The following is a 22,265-nucleotide window of genomic DNA, read 5'->3' as shown; positions in this document are numbered from 1 at the left end:
GTCAGCCGGCGGGTGAGCGAGGGAGGGCTTGGAATCGGCGCAGGGGGTCGCCGGGCGGGCGGGGAGGGGGACGGCGCCCGCCCGTCGGCCGGCCCGCGGCATCCCTCCGGCCTGCCACGCCCCCGCAGCGCTGCCCGATCTGATCTCTCCTTTCTCCTTAGGACAAGGCCATGGAGAGCAGGATCCAGCGGGTTCGCGAAGCTTTCGCGTCCGGACGGTCGCGCCCGCTGAGGTTCCGGCTGCAGCAGCTGGAGGCCCTGCGCAGGATGGTGCAAGAGCGCGAGAAGGACATCCTAGGGGCCATCGCCGCTGACCTGTGCAAGGTACGCGCCCGGGTGGAGCCTGGACGGCCGCCTCCCGCCGTCCCACTGGGGAACTGCATTCCGCCCGAGCTTTTGTTGGTGGTGGTTGTTTAATTTGGTTTTGATTATGCAAGAACTGTGGGAGTATAATCTCCAGCAATCGTGATAAAGCAAATTTCCATGGACTTTGCCAATTCTCTTATCTTGCTTCTTCAGTGCTTCTTGTGAGTTAATTGCAGATACAGAGAAATAAGGACACGAGTCATCTGGCCTCTGTTCCTCTTTTGTGAATTGCCTTTTATATTTTTGCCTGTTTCTCTGTTGCATTTATGGTCCTTGATTATTTGTGCGAACCTTTGTATAGTGTGGATTTTCATAATTTGTCAGCTTCATGCATTGCATGTGTGTTTTTCTCCGAGTCTTTTTTTTTGGTCTTTTTATGATTTCTTTCGTAGACAGAGGTTTTTTGGTTGTCTCGTTGCACTGCAATTTTCCTCCTTGCCTTTGTGTTAGGCCAGTGTTCCTCAAACTCTGGGGTGTTGGGGAGTCCCCCTGGGGATCTTGTTAAAATGCACCTTGCAGTTCAGCTGATCTTGGGGGGCACCTGAGAGCCTAACAGGCTCCCAGGTGATACCATGTTGCCCGTTTGGGAGCTATGCTTTTTAAAAATTTTATTTTTTTAATTGAAGTAGAGTTGGTATACAATATTACATTAGTTTCAGGTTTACAACACAGTGCACAGTATAGCTTTTTTCACTTAGCATAATCTCCAGCTCTATCCGTATTGTCACAGATGGCAAGATTTCATGGTTTTTTTTTTTTTTATGGTCAAGTAGTATTCCATTCTAAACGTGTGTGTGTGTGTGTGTGTGTGTGTGTGTGTGTGTGCGTGTGCGTGCGCACTTGCATGTGTATGTGCCACATTTCCTTTACCTATTTGTCTATCAGACACTTAGGTCACTTTCATAGTGTGGCTGTTGTAACTAATGCGGTGAACACAGGGGCGCACAGATCTTTCTGAATTCACGTTTTCATTTTCTTTGGCTAAATACCCAGAAGTGGAATTCCTGGGTTTTGTGGGATTTATATTTTTAATAGCATACACACCCCGAGATTAGTCCATACATCTCCCTCATGTATGGCCCAGGCGCTTTTCGGACTGCTGCCTCGGTGCTGGGTCTCAGAGGGAGTGAGTGCCTGCAGGTAGTTGAAGGGCCCTGCAGTTCCTAACTCACCCCATCCCCATCCCAGTGAAGCCGCTGATTTTCAAAGCCAGAGTTACAGAGGCCCGGCTTGCAGGTGCGGGTCCCCAGGGCGATGACACGTGTGTGTGGCTTGAAGCCCTCCATCTTTGGGGAGGATCTCCACACCTGTGATATCCTTGCTGTTTGTGGGGCCCTGTGTCAGGGTGTGAGTTCCGACTAGACCACGTCTCTGCCTCTCCTGTTCCTCTCCGTGTCACGTCTTTTACTTTAGCTGTGGACGACGGACCCTGTGGGTCTTTGCGTCATTCTCAGAGAGTCGCTGTATGTGTCTGCATGTGCAGCCTGGGGGTGTCCGTGGGAGGAGGTGAGCCTCAGCATCCCGCTCCCCCATCTTCAACAAGAAGACCCGGAACCAGTCTTTGAGTTGCAAGGTTTGGGGTAGTATGTAGGGCACAGATATATCGCTCTATATTTTCTAACATTGTTGTCATTTTGTTTTTACATTTTATCTAATTATAGGGGCAACCAGCCCATGCTCTGGCTCTGGGGGTCTCTCTCACTTCCCCCAAAGATGATTTTGAGGGGTTCGCACTATCAGTAGCAGCAGTTACAACAGTAACTACATAAACTCTCCTTTCTGGTCCTTTTGGCAGAGAGAGGAGGCTGTGCTCTCAAATAAACAAGGGGACATAATTAAGATTTCAAAAAGGATGAATCGGTCTTTCTGTAAGCATCAGATAGGTAGTTGTGGACATGTATACGTAGGGTTACTAAAGAAATACACAGTAGGTTCCTTGCCCTTGAGGGATTTAAATTCGGTAGACAAAACAAACACGGATACAGTGTGAGTAGCTATATATCAGTGTATACGGGTGGAATACTAAGATATACATCAGAAGCATAATTGGTTTATAAAATGTAATCAAGGCAGGCTAATAATACTGATCAGGGAGGTGTTCCTGAATGAGACAGTGTTTAATCCTGACTTTAAAAGGCTTGGATCAGTGAAGAAGGAGTTAGAGGGATTGAATATATTCGTGAGGGAGTTAGCAAATCCTCCTTGAGGCCCTGAAGGGTGCGAACGGAATCTGAACAACGCCCCAGCCTGTCTGATGATGAGTTCGTCACGGCAGGTGTATCTGGCTGAGCCCTTGGTGTTCGGGACTGAGCGTGTCATCCTCGTGCAGGATTAACTGTGATCCTCTCATTGCAGAGTGAGCTCAATGCATACAGTCAGGAACTCATTACCATTCTGGGGGAACTCGATCTCGTGCTGGAGAACCTTCCTGAATGGGTCACCGCCAAACCAGCTAAGAAGAACCTGCTCACCATGCTGGATGAGGTCTACGTTCAGCCGGAGCCCCTGGGAGTCGTGCTGATTATTGGAGCCTGGAACTACCCTTTCGTTATCACCATGCAGCCCCTGATAGGAGCCATCGCTGCAGGTCTGGCATCCGTTTCTCTCTCCACAACCTTGTGGAGGGGCTTATTCTCTCACATGGGCTATAAATTAAGGAGAGTGGCCAGTTAAATACAGGTGTTTGCTTTGGTGGTTTGCCTTGGTTTACACCAGCAGTGAACTGAGAATTAGAAAATATTATTATTATTATATAGTTCTTAGCCAGCACAAAGCAGTTTATTAAAGCAATACTCTCCAGGTAGGACAGTGGGCAGGTGCCGCGAGGTGGAACCAGCCCTGGGTTGTTTTGGGATTGGGTATTATTGGGTCTCTCTTGGCTGAGGTGAGCTGTATTGTAGAAAAGGATTTTATTTTTTTTTAATGTTTATTTTTGAGAGGGGAGAGGCAGACAGAGAGGGGGACACAGAATCTGAAGCAGCCTCCAGGCTTTGAGCTGTCAGCACAGAGCCTGATGCAGGGCTCGAACACATCAACCATAAGATCATGACCTGAGCTGAAGTCGGAGGTTTAACTGACTGACCCATCCAGATGCCCTGAATGTAATCTCTGCACCCAATATGGGGCTCAGGCTCACAACCCCAAGATCGAGAGTCAGACTCCCTACCTACTGAGCCAGCCAGCCACCCTTTTGTTATATAATTTATTTAAACATTTTTAATGCTTATTTATTATTGAGAGACAGAGCATGAGCATGAGCACGAGCATGGGAGGGGCAGAGAGAGAGGGAGACACAGAATCCGAAGCAGACTCCAGGCTCTGAGCTGTCAGCACAGAGGTCGATGTGGGACTCGAACTCACGAACTGCAAGATCATGACCTGAGCCAAAGTGGGATGCTCAACTGACTGAGCCCCCAAGGTGTCCCTATTATTATTAAATGGGCTCCAGAGATTTGCACGATGACTGGGTTTTGGTGTGTTTCTTTTTGTTGTTTTGTTTTTTGCTTTTTGCTTTTGAAATACCTGCAAAAATATACCTGTGAGGGTATAAAGTTGAGAGCTGACGGCCCCAGGAGTTTGGGGTCACCCACCCATATTCCAGTGTGGTGTCTCTTGCAGGCTGTGGCCTCAGATGACCCATCGGATTTAGTCTGATCAGGTTCCTCATTCAGAAGTGGGCCGAGAGGGTATCGCTGGGTGGAGTCCCCGGCACATGGCAAGAGGCTGGATCCGGAGTGACAGCTGTACGTTGACGAGGCCTGTTAGCCCAGTGATCCCGAGGCAAACAGGAAAGTCCAGTAGTGAGCGGGGAGGAACCCGAGAGGAGCCGGAGCAGTCAGGGAGGACGAGGGAGCCTGTTGTCAGGGACGCGAAGGTAACGAGAAGGTCTGAGGGAGTCAGACGAGCTCTGACACTCGCTGTGGAAGAGCAGAATTCGGAGCCACACGAGTAACGGGGTACCGAGCCTGTACCTCCGGCCCCCCACCTCCCACGGACGCCATTTTCGTAGGTGTTAAGGTTAGTCAGGTATTAAGTGGCACCGTCCTGCTTTTTTGCCCTGTTTAGGAAATGCTGTCATTATCAAGCCTTCTGAACTATGTGAAAAAACAGCCAAGGTCTTGGCCGAACTCCTGCCACAGTATTTAGACCAGGTAACCATGTCTTGACCCATCTTCAACATGTCTGCTCACGGGGGAGTGGGGCGCACATCTGATGTCCCTGCTGGCGCGTGTCCCAGATGCCTGTCGACGTGCAGTCGCTGTGGGGAGGAGCCCTCATCCAGCTTTCACCAAAAGCAGCTTTAAAATGTCGGAGCTGGGGGGGCCACTTGGGTGGCCCAGTCCGTTAAACCTCTGACTCTTGATTTCTGCTCTGGTCATGGTCTCGGGGTTCGTGGGTTCGAGCTCGGCGTTGAGCTCTGCGCTGGGTGTGGAGGGTGCTTGGATTCTCTCTCTGCCTCTCTCTCTCAATACATACACATTGAAGAAAATTTATTTCTTAAAATTTTTTTAAAAGTTTATTCATTTTTGAGAGAGAGAGCACCAGCAGGGGAAGGGTGGAGAGAGAGGGAGACACAGAATCTGAAGCAGGCTCCAGGCTCAGAGCTGTCAGCACAGAGCCTGACGCGGGGCTCCAACTCCAGAGCTGTGAGATCATGACCTGAGTCGAAGTCAGATGCTTAACTGACTGAGCCACACAGGCGCCCCCCCCCCCACCTTAAAAAATACATATATTTATTTGAGAGAAAGCAAGCACAAGCAGGGAAAGTGGCGGAGAGAGAGGATCCCAAGCAGGGTTCCAGCACAGAGCCCGACACAGGGCTCGAACTCACAAACCGTGAGATAGTGACGGAGCCGAAATCACGAGTCCGATGCTCAACCAACTGAGCCCCCCAGGCACGCCCACATCCACCTTTTGGTTCATGCCCGTATCGCGGGATCTTCTGAACATCTGACTCTGTCCCTCCTTGCCGCGCCTTCCCTGTCATGGCTCGCAAGCGGCTCTTCGCCAGGCGCGCTCTTTCACGAGAGCTGTTAATCACGGTGCACGTAGGGCTCAGTCCGAAGCTGCGTGACTTCTCCCCAGTCACACATGAGGACACCGAGGCTCCTGATGTTCAGTAGGTTGCCCAGGGTCACACAAGCTGGTGAGTGATGGAGCCCAGATCCAGTCCCCTCTGACTTCAAAACTGAGCGCTCTCGCTCGCCGCTCTTCGCGTGCCCTTCATTCCGCACACTGTTACCCGGCTCCCCACGGGCCGAGCCCCGGCCTGCGGGGTCGGGAGAGAACGTCCAGGTCAGGACCTTCCGCTGGCACCTGTCCCGTGGTCTCTGACCGCACGCTCTTTGCCAAAACCTTCAGCCGCACGGCCTGCATCTCCTGCATGTCCGGGGCCGAATCCAGCCGTTTGCTCCCATTAGTGTCTGCACTGCCCAGCTCGTGTGGAAAACCGTGGGCTCTCCGGTCAGTTCCACCTTAGGTTCACGGTTCTCAGATGCCTTTGGACTCTGATCTCCACTCGTCCTCGGTCAGTTCCCTCTTCTGTCCTCACAGGGGGCGGTCGCCATCTTTCTCTGGTATTCCTGAAGGGAACAGGTTTATGTCGAAGCAGTCTTCGTTAGATGTTGGGGTTAACAGCCACGTGAGCGTCTGCGGTTTTCCTTCTTGAAGGACCTGTACGTTGTCATCAATGGTGGAGTCCAGGAAACCACAGAGCTTCTGAAGCAGCGATTTGACCACATTCTCTACACGGGGAGCACTGCCGTGGGGAAGATCATCATGGAGGCCGCCGCCAAGCATCTAACCCCCGTGACTCTTGAACTAGGAGGGAAGAGTCCGTGTTACGTGGACAGAGACTGCGACCTGGACGTTGCCTGCAGGTGAGGCTGTCTGGCTCCCTGAGGGGGTGACGGGTTGGTGTCTCCTCTTGGTACCGAGCCCCTGCGCCTGCCAGCTCTGGGAGACCCTGTGAGGCCGTGGTGGTTGACGTGCTCAAGGCACCAGGACTCGTGCCCAGGCGGTCTCGGTGCCACTGCCAGAGGAGGCGAGCAGTGGTTCCAGACGCTGCGTGGCTGTCCTAGGGGGTGGGAGGGAAAGGTTCTGTCAGGGTCTGGCAGGAAATGTAGCCCGTTCTGCTGGTGGATGACCCGGGAAGTAGATAAAGTATTGTGTGTGCCTCGTAAAGGCCTTCGGTTCCCTACAGGAAGGGTGGTGGCCTCTTAGCAAGCTCAGCTGACAAAACCAGGATTACTCCTACTCCTGTTTTAACTGATAATATCCTGTAGGGGCGCCTGAGGGCTCCGTCGGTGAAGCATCCGACTCTTGACTTCAGCTCAGGTCATGATCTCACAGTCGTGGGATCGAGCCCCTTGCAGGGCTCTGCACTGACAGCATGTAGCCTGCTTGGGATTCTCTCTCCCCCTCTTTCTCCGCCCCCGCTCCCGCTTGTGCCTGTTCTCTCTCTCCCTCCCTCCTTCTCTCTCTCTCTCTCTCTCTCTCTCTCTCTCTCTCTCTCTCTCCAATAAAGAAAAAAGAATACCATCTTGTAGCTGGGAACCAGAAAACAAAAGGTTTCAGATTCTCTCTGCTAAATCAGGTTCAGCTACCAGGAAGCACCGACACCTGGGACGGACTGCGTGTTGGGGGGGCGTGGCCTTTCTCTCCCCTTTGGAGACGAGCAGGGACGGTATGTAGGCCATCAGGCCGCATCCAGGCTGGCCGTGTAAATAGAAGTCTCCCTGCCAGAGCCTGGGGCCCTCGGCGAGAGCTTGCAGCCTTTGATCCATGTATGGGGACAGCTCTCCAAAGCAGGGAGGGGCTCTGCAGAGGTGACGGTGTCTTGAGGCTGGCTGCTGTCCTGCTTTGTACCTGAACGTCTTGCCACAACACCTAGAGCCACAGCCCGAAGTGGAGTCTGTGTGGAACTCGAGCCAGCATGAGGATTGCTCTGCTCCTGAGCGCATTCTCTGTCGGTTGGAAAATGCATTCTTAAGTTCCAGCCGAATTAAGAGAGACAGACAGAGACACAGCACGAGCAGAGGAGGGGCAGAGAAACAGGGAGACACAGAATCTGAAGCAGGCTCCAGGCTCCGAGCTGTCAGCACACAGCTGGACTTGGGACTCAAACTCACAAACTGTGAGATCATGACCTGAGCTGAAGTCAGACGCTCAACATTTTCCTTCTTTATAAAGACTGTTAAGGAGATCTGGGAGTGTATGCTAGTTGCAAAATATTCAAACAACACAAAAGCACGTCTCACGTGAACAGTCGGCGGGTTTTACCTCCGTTCTGGTTTCCCCCACCTCAGGCGCATAGCATGGGGCAAGTACATGAACTGTGGTCAGACCTGCATCGCTCCTGACTACGTGCTCTGCGAGCCGTCCCTCCAGAATGACATTGTGCAGAAGATTAAGGAAACCGTGAAGGTTTGTGTTTAACACATCTGAGCTCATTGGTTTCATTCAGATACGGAGTCGGGTCAGCTCTTTGCAGGAAGCACCCCGTCCCCCCTCCCCCCAGGAGGTTTCCAGTAGTGCATGTGGCCGAATTCGTTTGCAGGCTTATTAAAAATGCTCCGTGCACCTTGCGTAGAATGGTCTGCTAGGAGCAAGGTTGGGTTGGCGTTTAACCCACTTAAACTGTCTAGCTGTTTTGTTGACGAAACCACAGGTTGGCTGTGGCACATGCTTTGAAAAATATATTAAATAACTCTGTTTTGTGGTTTTGAGAGAATGTTGCCAGTTCTTTGAAACACACCCAGAGACCCCTTGGCATATTGGCTGTTTCTGGTTAAAGTTACCACTTCTTTTTTTTTTAATTCTTTTTTTTTTAATGTTTTATTTATTTTTGATACAGAGAGAGACAGAGCATGAGAGGGGGAGGGGCAGAGAAAGGAGACACAGAACCGGAAGCAGGCTCCAGGCTCTGAGCTAGCTGTCAGCACAGAGCCTGACGCGGGGCTCGAACCCACAAATGTGAGATCTGACCTGAACCGAAGTCGGAGGCTTAACCGACTGAGCCACCCAGGTGCCCCAAATGATCACTTCTTGTGTATGCAGGTGGCTTAGGAAGACCAGTAGTTTTGAGGGGAGAGTTCATCCAATACCTATTGGCAAAATACGCTTGACTTGGTTCTTAGTCTTTCAGGGCATTTAAAGTCAAGATCTCTATAGAGGGAATCTGGGACTGCTGTATGGTAGTGACCTGAGCTAAGCATCAAAGAAATGTAGGATTTGGATTGGAGGCAAGGGATGGGGGGAAGCAGTGTGACTGAGCCCCCCGGGGTGGAAGAAATCAGCGGAATAGTCATTGTTCCCTCAGCAGATGCGAACTGAGCCCTGGAAGGAAGATCAGGAACACCAGTGAGTAACATACGTGCTCAGACAACGGAAAGTGTATGCCAGCGAGTTTCGAGGAAGAATAGTGATCCAGGCACGAGGTGCAGAAGGCGTTGATGGGGGACGTGGACGTGAGGGCTAGGCCTGGAGATGGGGCCAGACAAGGAGGACATGGAGTGCGGGGCGGCCGTGTGGGGTTCAGGGTACCTCCGGGAGAGAAAGCACTTGGAGGTCGGAGAAGACGTGTTAGCGGAGTGTGGAGGTGAACTCGGTTTCAGAGTAATAAGATCGCCTCTGCCTGCCTTGGGGGATTTATATTCTGGTTCGTAACTGAGGTTCACCAGGGAGCCATTTAATTAACGGAAAGTTTCTGGTCCTCACCTTGCAAAGACTGTGACTCGGTTGGTCTGGGGTCTCAACGTGACCCTAAGGCACAGCTGGCATTGACGCCATCGTCGGGGGCTCCGGAAGTGGGGCACGGGGACTCGCGCCAGCAGGGCCGACTAGGTGATTCTTCCCACCCAGACTGGAGGGCATTGGTTGGCGGGCGGGTGAACAGCCCTTGTCATGATTGGCGGGTGCATCCTGAGACCTCTCACCGAGCTTCGAAGTGATGTGGCAACTCGGTAATTTTGTGTTTGTTTTACATAATCAGTGCTGATCCGATTATTTCCTTTTCCCGCCACCTGTGACTGCTGGAAATACCAGTGCAGAGGAGACATAAGACAGTGAAATAGCAGAAAGTTCAAACTTTTTTCTGTAAAGGGCCAAATTGTGAATATTTTAGGCTTTGCAGCAGGCCACGGGGTCTCTGTTACAGTAAGCAGGAGCGGGGCAGCCACAGCGGCATCATAAACGAATGGGGGGCCCTGACTCACAGCCACACCTCCCCCTGCACCCTTGGGACAGCCCCCGGGTGGTCCGCAAGGGATCCATGTGAAGCCCCGAAACCGTGGAGGCAGAGGTCTGTGCACGTGCTGTAATTCTTGTCCTTGACCGGCCAGAAAGCTTAGACGCTATTTCCTGAGGGAGGAGGGTGAGGATATAAAATGAGACCGGACTTGGGGGCCTGAGTGGGTCTTGTAGTTATTAAGGACACTGACATACGGGTCTTTTGTGGTGACTCAATACTGTTGTTTTCAATAGGAATTTTATGGAGAAAATATAAAAGAATCCCCTGATTACGAAAGGATCATCAATCTTCGTCATTTTAAGAGGATACAGAGTTTGCTTGAAGGACAAAAGATCGCCTTCGGTGGCGAGACCGACGAGGCCACACGCTACATAGGTAATGGGACTTCGCCTGCTGCTGTGGGGACGTGGCTGCTGTGGGGACGTGGCAGTTGGACAGTTTTTATTGACGCTCTTTACCCATACTGAATAAACCCTTAGATACACAGTGTTTAATAAAAGATTACATACAGGTTCCAGTCTGCTTTCTAACCCATTTCAGGAGGGTTCTGTATCTTTATAAATAACAGCACCTGTGATGCACTGACTTTTTGCCTCTACACGTTTCATTCTTTTTTTGTTGATTGGTTTGTGTTCCTCCCACAACCTGTAACCTAACCACCCTGAGAAGCAAAATAGAACTCCCGTGTGATTATTTCCGGATTCTGGCTGGGAAAACGGCACAAAGAAGGAAATAGTTTAACTGTATTTCCACAAGTAATCAGCGGTAGTCCTGTTCCAGAAGTAATGTGCTGAATCACTTCTCGGCCTTTTGACTAAGATCAGGTGCAAAAATAATGTGTGGACCTCACTCCTGTTGACTTTCTTTGTGTTCTTCTTTGCCATAAATATGTAATGCTGCTGAATTTTGTTGAGAGAGAGCAGGGGAGGGTCAGAGAGAGAGGGAGACACAGAATCTGAAGCAGGCTCCAGGCTCTGAGCTGTCAGCACAGAGCCTGACACGGGGCTCAAACCCACGAACCATGAGATCATGACCTGAGCCAAAGTCGGACACTTAGCCTCCTGAGCCACCCAGGCGCCCTGTTGCTGTTGAATTTTAAACACGTTGCTTGAAAAAAACATCAGATGACAGGGAAATAACAGACACACTTACTTAGCAAAAAAGCCACCCCAAATAGCGTTACTTAGCCCCTCTTATCAGGTCGGATGTTGCACGCACCAGAAAACCCCAAAACCTTGAAGGACTTAATAAGGAGAAATCTCTTCCCTCATGAACTATCCCCAGGCCTTTCTGGCTTATTCATTCGACAGCTTAGTAATGGCCTCAAACCCCTCAATTCTTCATTTTTTTCCCCCATCAGCTGTTGACTTTGCCCACTCCCAGGCACGAGGTAAGGTCTACTGTGATTCACTCAGCCGGTTAGGGACCCCCCTGTGACCTGGCGTTGGGGTCACCTTACCGGAGCCCATGACTGTGTGCAGGGTGGACACCCAAACTGAAACGGTTCTCTGAGCCCGGGAAGCGGCGGGCAGGGGCTTTGGGGTAGCAGCATGGTCCCCCGGAAGGTGCTGGCTAGAGCCATCTTCTGCCACGTCGCCAGGATCTCCTAGTAGGAAACTCGGGGGAAACGGAGGGAAGGGTCTTGTTGTCAAGCGTCTTCCTTCTCCGTCACCGACCCAGCTTGTTTACGGTGTCTTGGAGCACTGCTCTTCAGGTACTGACCTTGCTCGGATGCCGGGACGCTCTGCAAAGCTTCGTCAGCGTCCCTGCTGCCCTCCCTCCTGGCGTCCCTTCCCCACCGTGGCTGGAGCACTGAATTCAGGGAGTCTTGGCCATTTTAAATACGTTTTCTTAACCTCTCTAACGGAGTTGAAATAAGGTCAGCGAGATCATATGCGTGAAAGCACTTGCATTAAGAAGTGGTGTTGATTTGATCCACAAAGGGGCTGCCTACAGTCCCGGAAAGACCTGTCCACAGAGAGGTGGATGCCTAACCCCCCGGCACGCAGGACTGTGGCAGTGCACGGGGTCAGGTGTGGATATTCTCAGGTGTGTGCATCTTTCTCTTGCTTGGCCTGGGGGTCCCCTGACGCCCACGCTTGGAAGCACATGCACGTTCATCCACAGGCATTCTCGGGACTGTTTGCTCAGTAGCCAGTCCGTGGGAAGGGGATGGATATACGTGACCTGGCGAAACACACAGAGGACGAGAGTCTTCTACTTTAGAATTTCATTTTTGCTTGTTTCCTTTTTCAGCGCCAACAGTCCTCACCGACGTCGATCCCCAAACCAAGGTGATGCAGGAAGAAATTTTCGGACCGATTCTTCCAATAGTGCCCGTGAGGGATGCTGATGAAGCCATCAAGTTCATAAACAACCGTGAAAAGCCTCTGGCCTTCTATGTCTTTTCTCGTAACGACAAGGTAAACGTGGAGAGCGGCTCGCTGTGTTCCTAACAGAGCCCGCTGAGTGAGGCCATGCTCACAAAGTGCCATCTTGGGTAATGAGGCCCTGGGGTTATTGCTGTGACATTTCCCATATTCTCCAGGGCTCAACTGGCAGCTTCAGGGCTGTGTCACAAGTTCTTTGACTCGCAAACATCGCTCCTGTAATCGGAAGGCTCTCGTAGGAATATGAGAAGCTTCTCTGCCTTTGACCCCCAGGGCGTTCCTGCGTAAGAGCGCTCTCTCCTACCTCGGTGGCCGCTGCCATCACTGAGGCGGGCCATGCGGTCCCGCCGTCTCCGGCACGGCAGTGGAAGCGGTTGTGAAATCTCACACTTCAGTCTTTCCAGGGGTTTCCCTTTGCCTTTAGAGCGATGGAGCCATCGCAGCCGCGTGAGCGCGTCAACCCATAGCCAGGGCAGGCACCGGGCAGCCGCTTCGCCGCGTCGCCTCTTCACCTGCATCAGGAGGGGACCAGCTCTTGCGGAGAGACGGTGGCCTCAACGTGGGCAAGAAAGTTCAGGAGCCCTGTGCAGAAAAGGGGATCTGGAAAGGGGAGATGGCATCAGTCAGGGTCTAAGGAGTGCGCAAGCCCGCTATTTACAGGAGAGCCTCTCATGGCAGCTTCTAGAGCCTGCTGTGCCGTGGAGACTCCGCCCAGTGAGGTGACAGACACATGGGGCTCAGTGGAAAGTGGGTTACTGACGATGACCATGGCGTTTTAAAGGACCGTAGGTAACGTGGACAGGAACCTTGAAGCAGAAAGTCTGCCGGCCAGGGTGCAAGTCAGTACGGTGCTCCTCCCCCAGTGGGGTCACCTGTGGTGACCACAGTCCACTATGACGCATTCTAGAACTCTCCAGCACTTGTTGGTGCTTGGAGGCAGCGAGGTGAAATTTCCCAGCCAGGTGTCATCATGCCTCTTGTGGTTTCAGGCCAACTGTTTTGTCAAAGCTGGAATCCCAACCCTGCAATCTGTTTTTTGGGTTTTTTTTTTTTTAATGTTTATTTGTGAGAGAGAGAGAGGTTATAGAGTACTGAGTTGGGGAGAGACAGAGAGACATAGAATCTGAAGCAGGCTCCAGGTGCTGAGCTGTCAGCACAGAGCCCGATGTGGGGCTCGAACCCACGAACCATAAGGTCATGACCTGAGCCGAAATCGGACGCTCAACCAACTGAGTCACCCAGGCGCCCCCCCTAAGTCTGCAATCTTAAATATGCTTTGCAATCCCCACAAACTAAATGGCATCTATCAATTATACGCTATGATTTAGAACAAGATAGGGAAATCTTACCAATGTAAAAACCAGAATGTAGTCTGTAGTCTGAACTGTCCTTTTTTTTTTTAAAAAACATTTATTAATCTTTGAGAGGAGGGGAGGGGGCAGAGAGAGGGAGATAGGATCCAAAGCAGGCTTCGCACTGGGAGCACAGAGCCCGACACAGGGCCCAAACGCATAAACCGTGAGATCATGACCCAGGCCGAAATAAAGAGTCAGCCACTAAAACAGCTGAGCCAGTCAGGCACCCCTGAACTGTCCCTTCTAAACAAAGGCTTTTGTGGCTACACTGGGTAGTGTGGCTCTAGGCAGTGATGGAGTAAAAGCAGGACCAGTTCAGGGCTGCCTCCCCTGAAGGACTGGATATGCATCTAAGAACTTAAGATACTGATCATGTTTGCTAAACTGAACAGCTCATTAAGCTGTTTAGGTTTTATGAAACACTTGGTACGGGATCCCAAACCCGAGGAGCGATGCCAGCCCAGGAAGTCCACGTGTTTGGGGACGCTGCTGACCCGGAGCCTTGGTTCTGTTGCACAGCTCATCAGGCGGATGATTGACAGCACGTCCAGCGGCGGGGTCACGGCCAACGACGTTATCATGCACTTCACGCTCAGTTCTCTACCCTTCGGAGGAGTGGGTGAGTGTTCCTCTCCGCCGTTAATGGCGTCGATTTCAGATCGAGTCACCTGCCGGGCGGGCTGTGGGTCTCTGCTCAGTGGCCTTCTCCTGGAGCGCCTGGGTGGTTCAGTCAGTTAAGCGTCGGGCTTCGGCTCAGCTCATGCTCTCAGGGTTCGTGGGTTCGAGCCCCGTGTCAGGCTCTGTGCTGACGGCTAGCCCAGAGCCTGGAGCCTGCTTCAGAATCTGTATCTCCTCTCTCTGACTCTCTTCTGCTTGCGCTGTCTCTGTCTCTCAAAAATAAATAAAAAAACATTAAAAAAAGTTTTTTTTAAATTGTCATCTCCTGAGAGCAGCCTTCTTCCCGCCAGGCCGCCTGCCGAGGGGACTCTCTGTCCTGTCACCCACTTTCCATCCTGAGCACTCACCACGGTCTGTAACTGTTGTGTTCCTGTTTTTGATGTACTTGAGTATTGGTTCTTACTGAGTTATTGTTCTTCCCTTAGATTTAGGGGATGTTTTTGGCTAGAAGTCAGATCTCAAATTAATTGAGAGAGACAGAGTGCGAATGGGGGAGCGGTAGAGAGGGAGACGCAGAATCCAAAGCAGGCTCCAGGCTCTGAGCTCCAAGCCAAGCTCTGGGCTCAGCACAGAGCCCGACACAGGGCTTGAACTCAAGAACGGTGAGATTATAACCTGAGGTGAAGTTGGATGCTTAACTGACCGAGCCACCCAGGCGCCCCTCCATCTGTGTTTTCTTAAATGAGGTCGTGAATGACAGGTTCAGAATGTGAAGAGCAGGAGAGCAGTCTGGGGTTTCGGATGTCCCTTTGCTGTCTGCTCAGGGTGGCATCAAGTAGTCCTCAGTCTCGTCCTGCACTGCTCCCTAGCCCTCTGTGTGGGGGACTAGGCTCTCCTCAGATCGTCTCCTGATTTGAAAAGACGTCAGGCTTCCTGTGTTCTAGAGAAGCCGGGCAGAAAGTCCTCCCAGTGAAGCTATTAAGTTTATTTCTTTTGAGAGAGAGTATGCAAGCATGAGTGGGGGAGGGGCGGAGGAGAGCCGGGGAGGGAGAGAATCGCAGGCAGGCCCTGAGCTGTCAGCACAGAGCCCAGTGCAGGGCTTGAACTCACAAACCATGAGATCATGACCTGAGCCAAAACCAAGAGTCGGACACTTAACCGACTGAGCCCCCCACGCAACCCCCAGGCATAAACACTTAATATGTTGACATAGTTTTGTTTTTTTTCCTGAAAAATGCATGTCTTTGGATGATTATTGCCAGATTTCTCTGTAGCTTCAGTTGTCCCCTGAATGACACACCAACAGGCTATAAAACGCCAGTAAATGCTTCCTGGCCCTGTCCGTCTGTCCTTATGTCACTCTGCCATAGTGCCATGCACATGCAGCCGCCCAGCACACATGAGACATGAAAACTGTTAGCACGGCTTTGTAAGTGGGCGGTGCTTTACACTTGGTTGTCACCCGTCACCCAGCACTATAACCCTGTCATCCTGCCTTCGCTACTTTCTGGGCTCTCTGGGGACACAAGGGAGTGAATGAGGGCTGTGGGTACATAAAGCCATGCGGCACAGGAGGAAAAGAGCACACAGTGCTTACCAGTCCCGCGGACCTGGATTCGCATTCCCCACTGTGGGCAGGTTGCTGACCCTGCCAAGCCCCCTTTCCCTCCCTGGAACTGGGAGCGGCAATGACTTTGTACCGTGGGGTCGGGGCAGGAAGGAACATGGTGTGGTCCTTGGTAGCAGTGAGAGCCACTGGCCAGAGAGCTCCAGGTCCTGGCTTGAATCTTGGCACGCATCCTGTTTGTTTTTAAAGGAACACGTAAGGGGTCGGGGCAGAGAGGGAGGGGGACAGGGAGAATCCCAAGTGGGCTGTGCACCATCAGCACGGAGCCCGACACCAGGCTTGAGCCCGTGAACTGTGACATCAGGACCTGAGCTGAAACCAAGAGTCACACTCAACCCACCGAGCCTCCTGGGCGCCGCAGAGAGTGCCCCGTTTGACAGGGCGACTCACGTTGCTGGGAGCGCTGGGAGGAATTTCCCAGGAGAGCCTCGCGCGGAGAAGTCCGGTGGGGGCGCCCCTGGCGGCAGGGAGCGTTGGGGGTCTCCTCCAGCCGTGTTCACACACACAGGTGGCGTGTGTCCCTCCAGTGAGGTGTTTTTTCTTCCTCGGTTTCAGGTTCCAGTGGGATGGGAGCTTACCATGGCAAACACAGTTTTGACACCTTTTCGCATCAGCGTCCCTGCTTACTGAAAAGTTTAAAGAGAGAAGGTGCTAACAAGCTCCGGTACCCCCCCAACAGCCAGTCAAAGGTGAATTGGGCCAAATTTTTCATCCTGAAACGCTTCAACAGAGGAAAACTTGGGCTCCTGTTCCTCGCTGTCCTGGGTGTCATGGTGGCTGTGCTTCTCAAGGTGAGTCTCTGCCTCTCTGGTCCCGAACAGCTGCCAGATGCACCTCTTCTGTCTCAGGGGTTCCTTGATTTTAGAAATCAACTCCGTCTCTTAAGTGAGCCTGCAGAGTGTGAGACAGGGTTGTCTTTCCAGAGGAGCGGCCACAACCCCCGCGGACCGAGTGTGGAGAGAGCTGAATACTCGAGACCAGTGGCCGTGTGGCTCATGGTGCCGGACCGATTCCGGAAGTGTGCCAACCTCTGGTTTAAGAGTTTAAGAGTGGGGGTGCCTGGGTGGCTCAGTCGGTTGAATGTCTGACTTCAGCTTGGGTCATGATCTCGTAGTTTGGGAGTTCGAGCCCCATATCGGGCTCTGTGCTGACAGCTCAGAGCCTGGAGCCTGCTTCAGATTCTGTCTCTGTCTCTCTCTGCACCTCCCTTGCTTGCACTCTCTCTCAAAAATTAATTAATTAAAAAAAAAAAGGTTGGGTGGGGCGCCTGGGTGGCTCAGTCGGTTAAGCATCTGGCTTCAGCTCAGGTCATAATCTCACGGTTTGTGGGTTCGAGCCCTGCGTCAGCTCTGTGCTGACAGCTCAGACCCTGGAGCCTGCTTCAGACTCTGTGTCTCCCTTGTTCTCTGACCCTCCCCTGCTCGCACTGTCTCTCTGTCTCTCAAAAAAAAAAAAAAAAAAAGTTTAAGGCCCCGTAGAACTTGCCGGCCACATTCTGAGTTGTCCAGCCCTCTGATTCTTCTGCCACCCACGTCTGTGTCAGTCGTGTTCGTGAGTGCACCTGTGGTCAGAGGCCGGAGTGACAAAGGAGAGAATTGTGTGTTGGGCGATGGCAGCGAGGCGTGGGTGTGATTCCTCCCAAGCTGACTGCCCCACGCATTCTGTCTGTGGTGATTAGTTCCTGTAGACGCGGCCTCACCGGCCCGGCCCTCCTGAGAGCTGGTGTCCCGAGGCCGTCCTGGTCCGCGTATCCTTGGGCGGAGGGAGCAGAGCCAGGATTTCGGAAATTAAGGTGGAGCGGGGCAGGGCGACCGTGTCCCTGGAGCCCTCGGCCGGCCAGCTGACGAGAGGCGTTGGAAATAGTGGCGACCCTCTTGGAAGAGAGGCGCGGTCCCAACACTCAATAGACGACCGCCGTGTTCACGTCTGTGTTTTTTGTCTCAAGTTCAAAAAGGGGGTTGGCTTGTCTTACATAAGTATCACGGCTTTGGCGGAACCAGAAAGACCAGTTGCATTTGAAATCATTTGGGTTTTCTCAGAAATACCAAGGTGCGCTGAGGAGAAAGGCCTTGGTGATTTTTCTGCCAGTTCAGACTGTGTCGTCCATTAAGCAGTGACGAGCCCCAGATCTCAGGACCCCAGCTCGGTCTGTTGAGAGCGAGGTAGGAACTCCTTGTTTTCTTATTCTCCGCAAGGTGGGCCAGGTTGGGGTATGTTTTCTTTTAGCGGTTTCTCCATAGCGAGAGGCTTAGGGGTTACTGAGAAAACGTTTCGCCCGCCTGTCTCCAGACATTATGGCGCTTGGCCCAGAGTCTCAGAGCATTAAAACTTGACTCGCCCATACCATTGAAAGGTAGCGGGTATTTTCAGGGACTTTAAAAAAACGTGTGGAAGTACTACGGCTCTGCTGGGTCTAGACAAAGCGTCATTTCTGGAAAAAGAGTCACATGCGCTCCCTCCTCCTTCTCCCCGTCCACTCCGCTCTCCCGGAAGACGAGCCGGCTGACCTACTCGGGTCTGTAAGAAGCACACGTACGCAGCGAACTCTCTTGTTTTAGGATTTGAGGCTTATCTCCTGAAACTCTCCGAGTCACGTTTTGTTCCGAGTTGTTCCGGTGTTTAACAAGAAGTTCAGAATTCACGGTGGCAGACTGAGCAAGTCAAAACTTTGTGGGCTGGGAAGCTCTGTTCCTGCCTCTGCAGCTTCCTGAGGCCTGAGGTGTACTTGGCTCTCTGGTCATTATCTGCCTGTCTTCTCTTGTCCCAGGATGACAGCCCCCAGCCTGACCCGCACCTTCTTGCTGGGGGATGGAACCTCTGAGCGCCATGGAAAATCCGCTCCCGCCGCAGCGCTGGGCCTGGCAGGCGGGGGGCAGGCCGGGGAGCCCGCACGGGGAGCCCACAGAGCGGCTTGGAAGGGTTTGGCAGACGCGCCTCTCTCTGATAAGGTCGAGAGCAGCAGCAGTGCGTAAAACCATGGAGCTGGGAGCAAGAGAACGTGGCTTTCATTCCTGGTTCTGAGATCAACAGATTTCGCACTCTGAGCAGGGCCTCTGGGCCCGCCTGGGGCCTCGCTCGGCCGGGGCGCCTCTAGGAGGAGCGCAGCCCGCAGCCGCTCCGCCGGTGCCGTTGCCGCGCGCTGGCCTGTCCGGTCCGCGCCGCCTGGGTTCCGGGCGGGAGCGCTCAGGATTCGGCTTTCTTTTCCTCTTTGCTGCTTCTCCGCGCTTGTCTCTGTCCTCATTTTCTCAAATCACCTCTCATTTTAAGTAAGAGATTCTAAGCCCAAATTGTGCTTCTATTGGAGGAGTCCTTATTTATTGCGACTGCAATCATTTTTTTTCTGAAACGGCTTTTCTCCCCTTAGTAAATCTGTTATGTGCTTGGATGTGATTCTCACTTTACGACAATGAGCGTGGGCTCAGGACGTTTTTAAGTGGGAAATCGAAAGTAGTGATTATTCATCTAAAGGGAACAAGGCCAGAATCTCAGAGTGGAGAGGAGTGTTCCAAAAACATTTAAAAGATACGTACGTGCGTGTGTGTGCGTGTGTGTCTACACGTCTACACAAAGTCAAGTTCTGAGACAGCGTAAAGCAGCTCCCACAAGCCTTGCAGGGGGTGTGGGCTTCCAAGGGTTGAGAAGCACAGAAGGTTAAAATTGATAGATGTCGTTAGGCCCTTGAAAATGAAATATGACGTGAACTCTGAGGTGGCTACCAGAAGTCCCTCGGGCTCAGTAGGTAGGGATTCGACTGAGCACTACTTCAGACTTTGGAAACAAAATTGTCGATCAGTTTTCAGACGTCAGCTCCCCACGCCCAACAGGAGGACAGTGAGTGAGTATTTTCCACTCCTGCTGTTGTCTCACTGAGACCAGACAGAACAGCACCCCTGACGCCACCTGCCTTGTTATTGTCACTTTGCAGGGAAGGCCCTGATCGCTCAGCCTCAGCCCAGACCGCCACCTTCCGAGGGATACAGGGACCCTCTATATATGGCGCATTTAGTGTCTCTTAAAATGGCGGGCATTTGGTGGAATCCCGATACTGAGTTCACGTTCCAGGGCCAGTGGGTGGGGGTTTTAAGCCAACAGAGTAACTTGGCTCCCTCTCTCCTCTCTCTAGGCTGGATACTACTGAAGAAAGAGCCTGTTCAAGCTCCTAGGTGCCTGTACTGAACTATCCCTCTCTTAAATGTTAACAGACCAATCGTTTTAAAATCCTACCAGAAATAGTAAGGAAATATGCAAATGTACTCTAATCAAACCTAACCGTCATTGCCACTCCCCGTTAATAAAACTTGCCGTTGCAGCCGACCCCCAGCCGTCCTCCACTGTGGGGGCAACGTCTTACGTTGTGTTCCCCAGCTCTTAGAGTCTCGGTCCAGGGGGTGGAGAATGTGCTAGGCTGACTCCCTGGGAGAGGTAAAAGGAGTCTCTGAACCTGTTGAGTGACTTCTTCACTGCAGTTCATGGGACCCAGGACACCCGCCCCCACCCCTGCTGCCTTTCGCCATCACTCTTCGAAGCTCTTCCCAGGGGCTCCTCCCCGCACGGGGTTACCAACAGCCCTCTGCAGCCCGCAGGGGTGAGGGCGGATCTTCCCAGCTCTGCTTGAGGTTTGAGGCACGAGATCTGTGTGTTGGGGGAGGAGGGAGGTCCCTGTCCCTCATCCACCGGGACTTGAGGACTTTGACCTTCAGAAGCCAGCCCTCCAGTCAGACTTGGTATCTGACCAGGGGTCTTCCTCCTTTTCTGTCCATTCTCCACCCTCCCTTGTGTTTGGTTTGTCTTTTGTGGCTGTTGCAAATGCCTTCTGTAACTAACGCCACGCAAAACATCCCGTGAACCCCCGGGCTTCCGGGGAAGACAGTTGCCAATTTCCATGTGAGTGTCACCTGTCATTGTTACTGGGTAGAAGTTGTAGAATTCTGCATCTTATAAAATCTAATGGCACTTTTTTTAATGCTGTAATAAAATGACGTATACAAACATTCTCTCTCAGGATCTTAAAATTTCAAGTCAGTGGATGTTCAAGGAAGATCTTTACATTCCTTATTTCCATAGCATGATGCAAATAAATTTTTACTTTTTTAAACGTCAAAGAGATCCCTTTCCGAATAAATTCAGCCTTCAGGACGTAACATGGAAAGCCATTTCCTGTCACGGACAAGAGGCCTTGGATATTGAGGACCCTGAAGCTTGAGAGCCTCAAGGGAACAGCAGGTGGACCGTTTGGAGAAGGAGTCTGTAAGCCGAGGTGCCCCACCGGAAGAGAAGGGGACGGAGGACACAGGAGGGGAATCCCCTGAGCATGGCCGAGGGCTGGGACCTGAGGGGCTTTGGCCGAGGTGGGAAGGAGCCCTGGAGAATGCAGCCTCCCCACCCGCACACAATGAGGGAACTTGGTCAGCTCCGTTGAATGGATTTGTTCCAGGGCGGCCGTCTGAAGTTCACGGTCTTCATCACAGGATGCGGGGTCAAGACTTAATCACTAGGCTAGTTTAAGGTGTCAGGATAATCAGTGACGAAATACTTCAGCCAAAATTTCAATACGGACCTTCCATTTAGCATATTAAATTGTGTGCTGCGATTTCTAGGTGAGCGACACTGCTGGCTTATCTACTAGTATTCGCTGCTTCAAAATAAATACATTCTATTTGATACAACTGTCATGAATTTTAATAACATTCCTAGTAGGGAGCCTCTGAAGTCCTGTTAGAGACCGTCCTGTGGCCGTGATATTTGCCCCAACTATAAATCCGGTTTTTGCCTTTATCTGTTCATCAGTTTTCCTTAAGTCCTGCTTCCTCCCTGAAATTCTTAGCCGAGAAGAGTTTCTCAGGCTCTGCGTTGTCACTTGTGGGTTTTTATTTTTTTAAAGTACCCGTATCAAGAGGGTTTTGCCAGCTCTGCCCGCCTGTCCCCATCAGCCAGTCTAAAACAAGTATTTCTGTAAGGGGCTCCCCCGAACACGAATCCCATGAGGTTTTACGCAAAAACTGATCCCACCACCCCTCCTGGGTGGCAGGAATCCTAAGGCACATGAAGCATCTCAAAGGATCCAAGGCCCGGAGGATCCGTGTGGCATTGAGTGGGGGTCGTTTCCCAAACTTCCTTGGCCATGGCACCCTTTTCTGTTGATAACGTTTTAACCTTAGAACACGTTTGCGGAAACGACACCGCTGCTCTGTGCCCCGTTCTCGGTCGTTCTGTTTGGTCGGCAGACGCTCACCGCGGGGTTTGGCTCAGACACGGGCGTCAGGCTCGGCCTCCCCGTGAGCCGGAGGCCCGGGCTGTCGGCGGGTACTGACCCAGCATGAATCCATGTTGACTCTTCAAACAGGGATTACATCCTGTGCATCCTTTTTTGTTTTTTTTCAATTGGCTTCGATCATTTTGTTTGTGAATGCACACAGAGCCACTGATGCCTAGGGGACTGCGGCAGTGGAGGCCAGGCTGCCTCCACTTTGGATGGCAGCATGTGGCTCATTCGGCGTGGGGTTCGGCAGTCACAGACCTCAAAGAAAAGCAGCCTAGAATTTGGGTCGACATCGCGTTTTGTCCTGAGGCTGCGTGGCCAAGCGATCGATCTGAGTTTTGCTACCCTTGTCTCTACCCTGTCGCTGCTGTAACAACAGGGCTTCTCAAGGCCCGTGACCA

The 22,265-nt window shown here is 52.1% G+C and overlaps 1 protein-coding gene across 4 annotated transcripts; it reads left to right on the top strand.

The window, feature by feature from the left end:
* The first annotated feature begins 6 nt into the window (after positions 1–6).
* ALDH3A2 (aldehyde dehydrogenase 3 family member A2) lies at positions 7–21,266 on the top strand. 4 transcript variants are annotated; one of them, XM_029927239.1, is made up of 12 exons: positions 7–12; positions 162–323; positions 2,721–2,952; positions 4,431–4,516; positions 6,036–6,244; positions 7,673–7,790; positions 9,849–9,990; positions 11,872–12,038; positions 13,880–13,979; positions 16,161–16,396; positions 17,645–17,767; positions 19,729–21,266. In XM_029927239.1, exons 2-11 carry the CDS (start codon positions 171–173, stop codon positions 17,720–17,722), a joined length of 1,521 nt encoding a protein of 506 aa, XP_029783099.1. In that variant the 5' UTR covers positions 7–12; positions 162–170; the 3' UTR covers positions 17,723–17,767; positions 19,729–21,266. The 4 variants fall into 4 exon arrangements, with proteins under 4 accessions (XP_029783099.1, XP_029783096.1, XP_029783098.1 ...); XM_029927236.1 differs by lacking the exons at positions 7–12; positions 19,729–21,266 and adding an exon at positions 18,373–18,452; XM_029927238.1 differs by lacking the exons at positions 7–12; positions 17,645–17,767.
* The last annotated feature ends 999 nt before the right edge of the window (positions 21,267–22,265 follow it).

The sequence above is a fragment of the Suricata suricatta genome, chromosome 17 (genome assembly GCF_006229205.1).
Source record: "Suricata suricatta isolate VVHF042 chromosome 17, meerkat_22Aug2017_6uvM2_HiC, whole genome shotgun sequence".
In the NCBI taxonomy this organism is placed as follows: domain Eukaryota; kingdom Metazoa; phylum Chordata; class Mammalia; order Carnivora; family Herpestidae; genus Suricata; species Suricata suricatta.
This window is presented reverse-complemented; position numbering and strand designations above follow the sequence as displayed.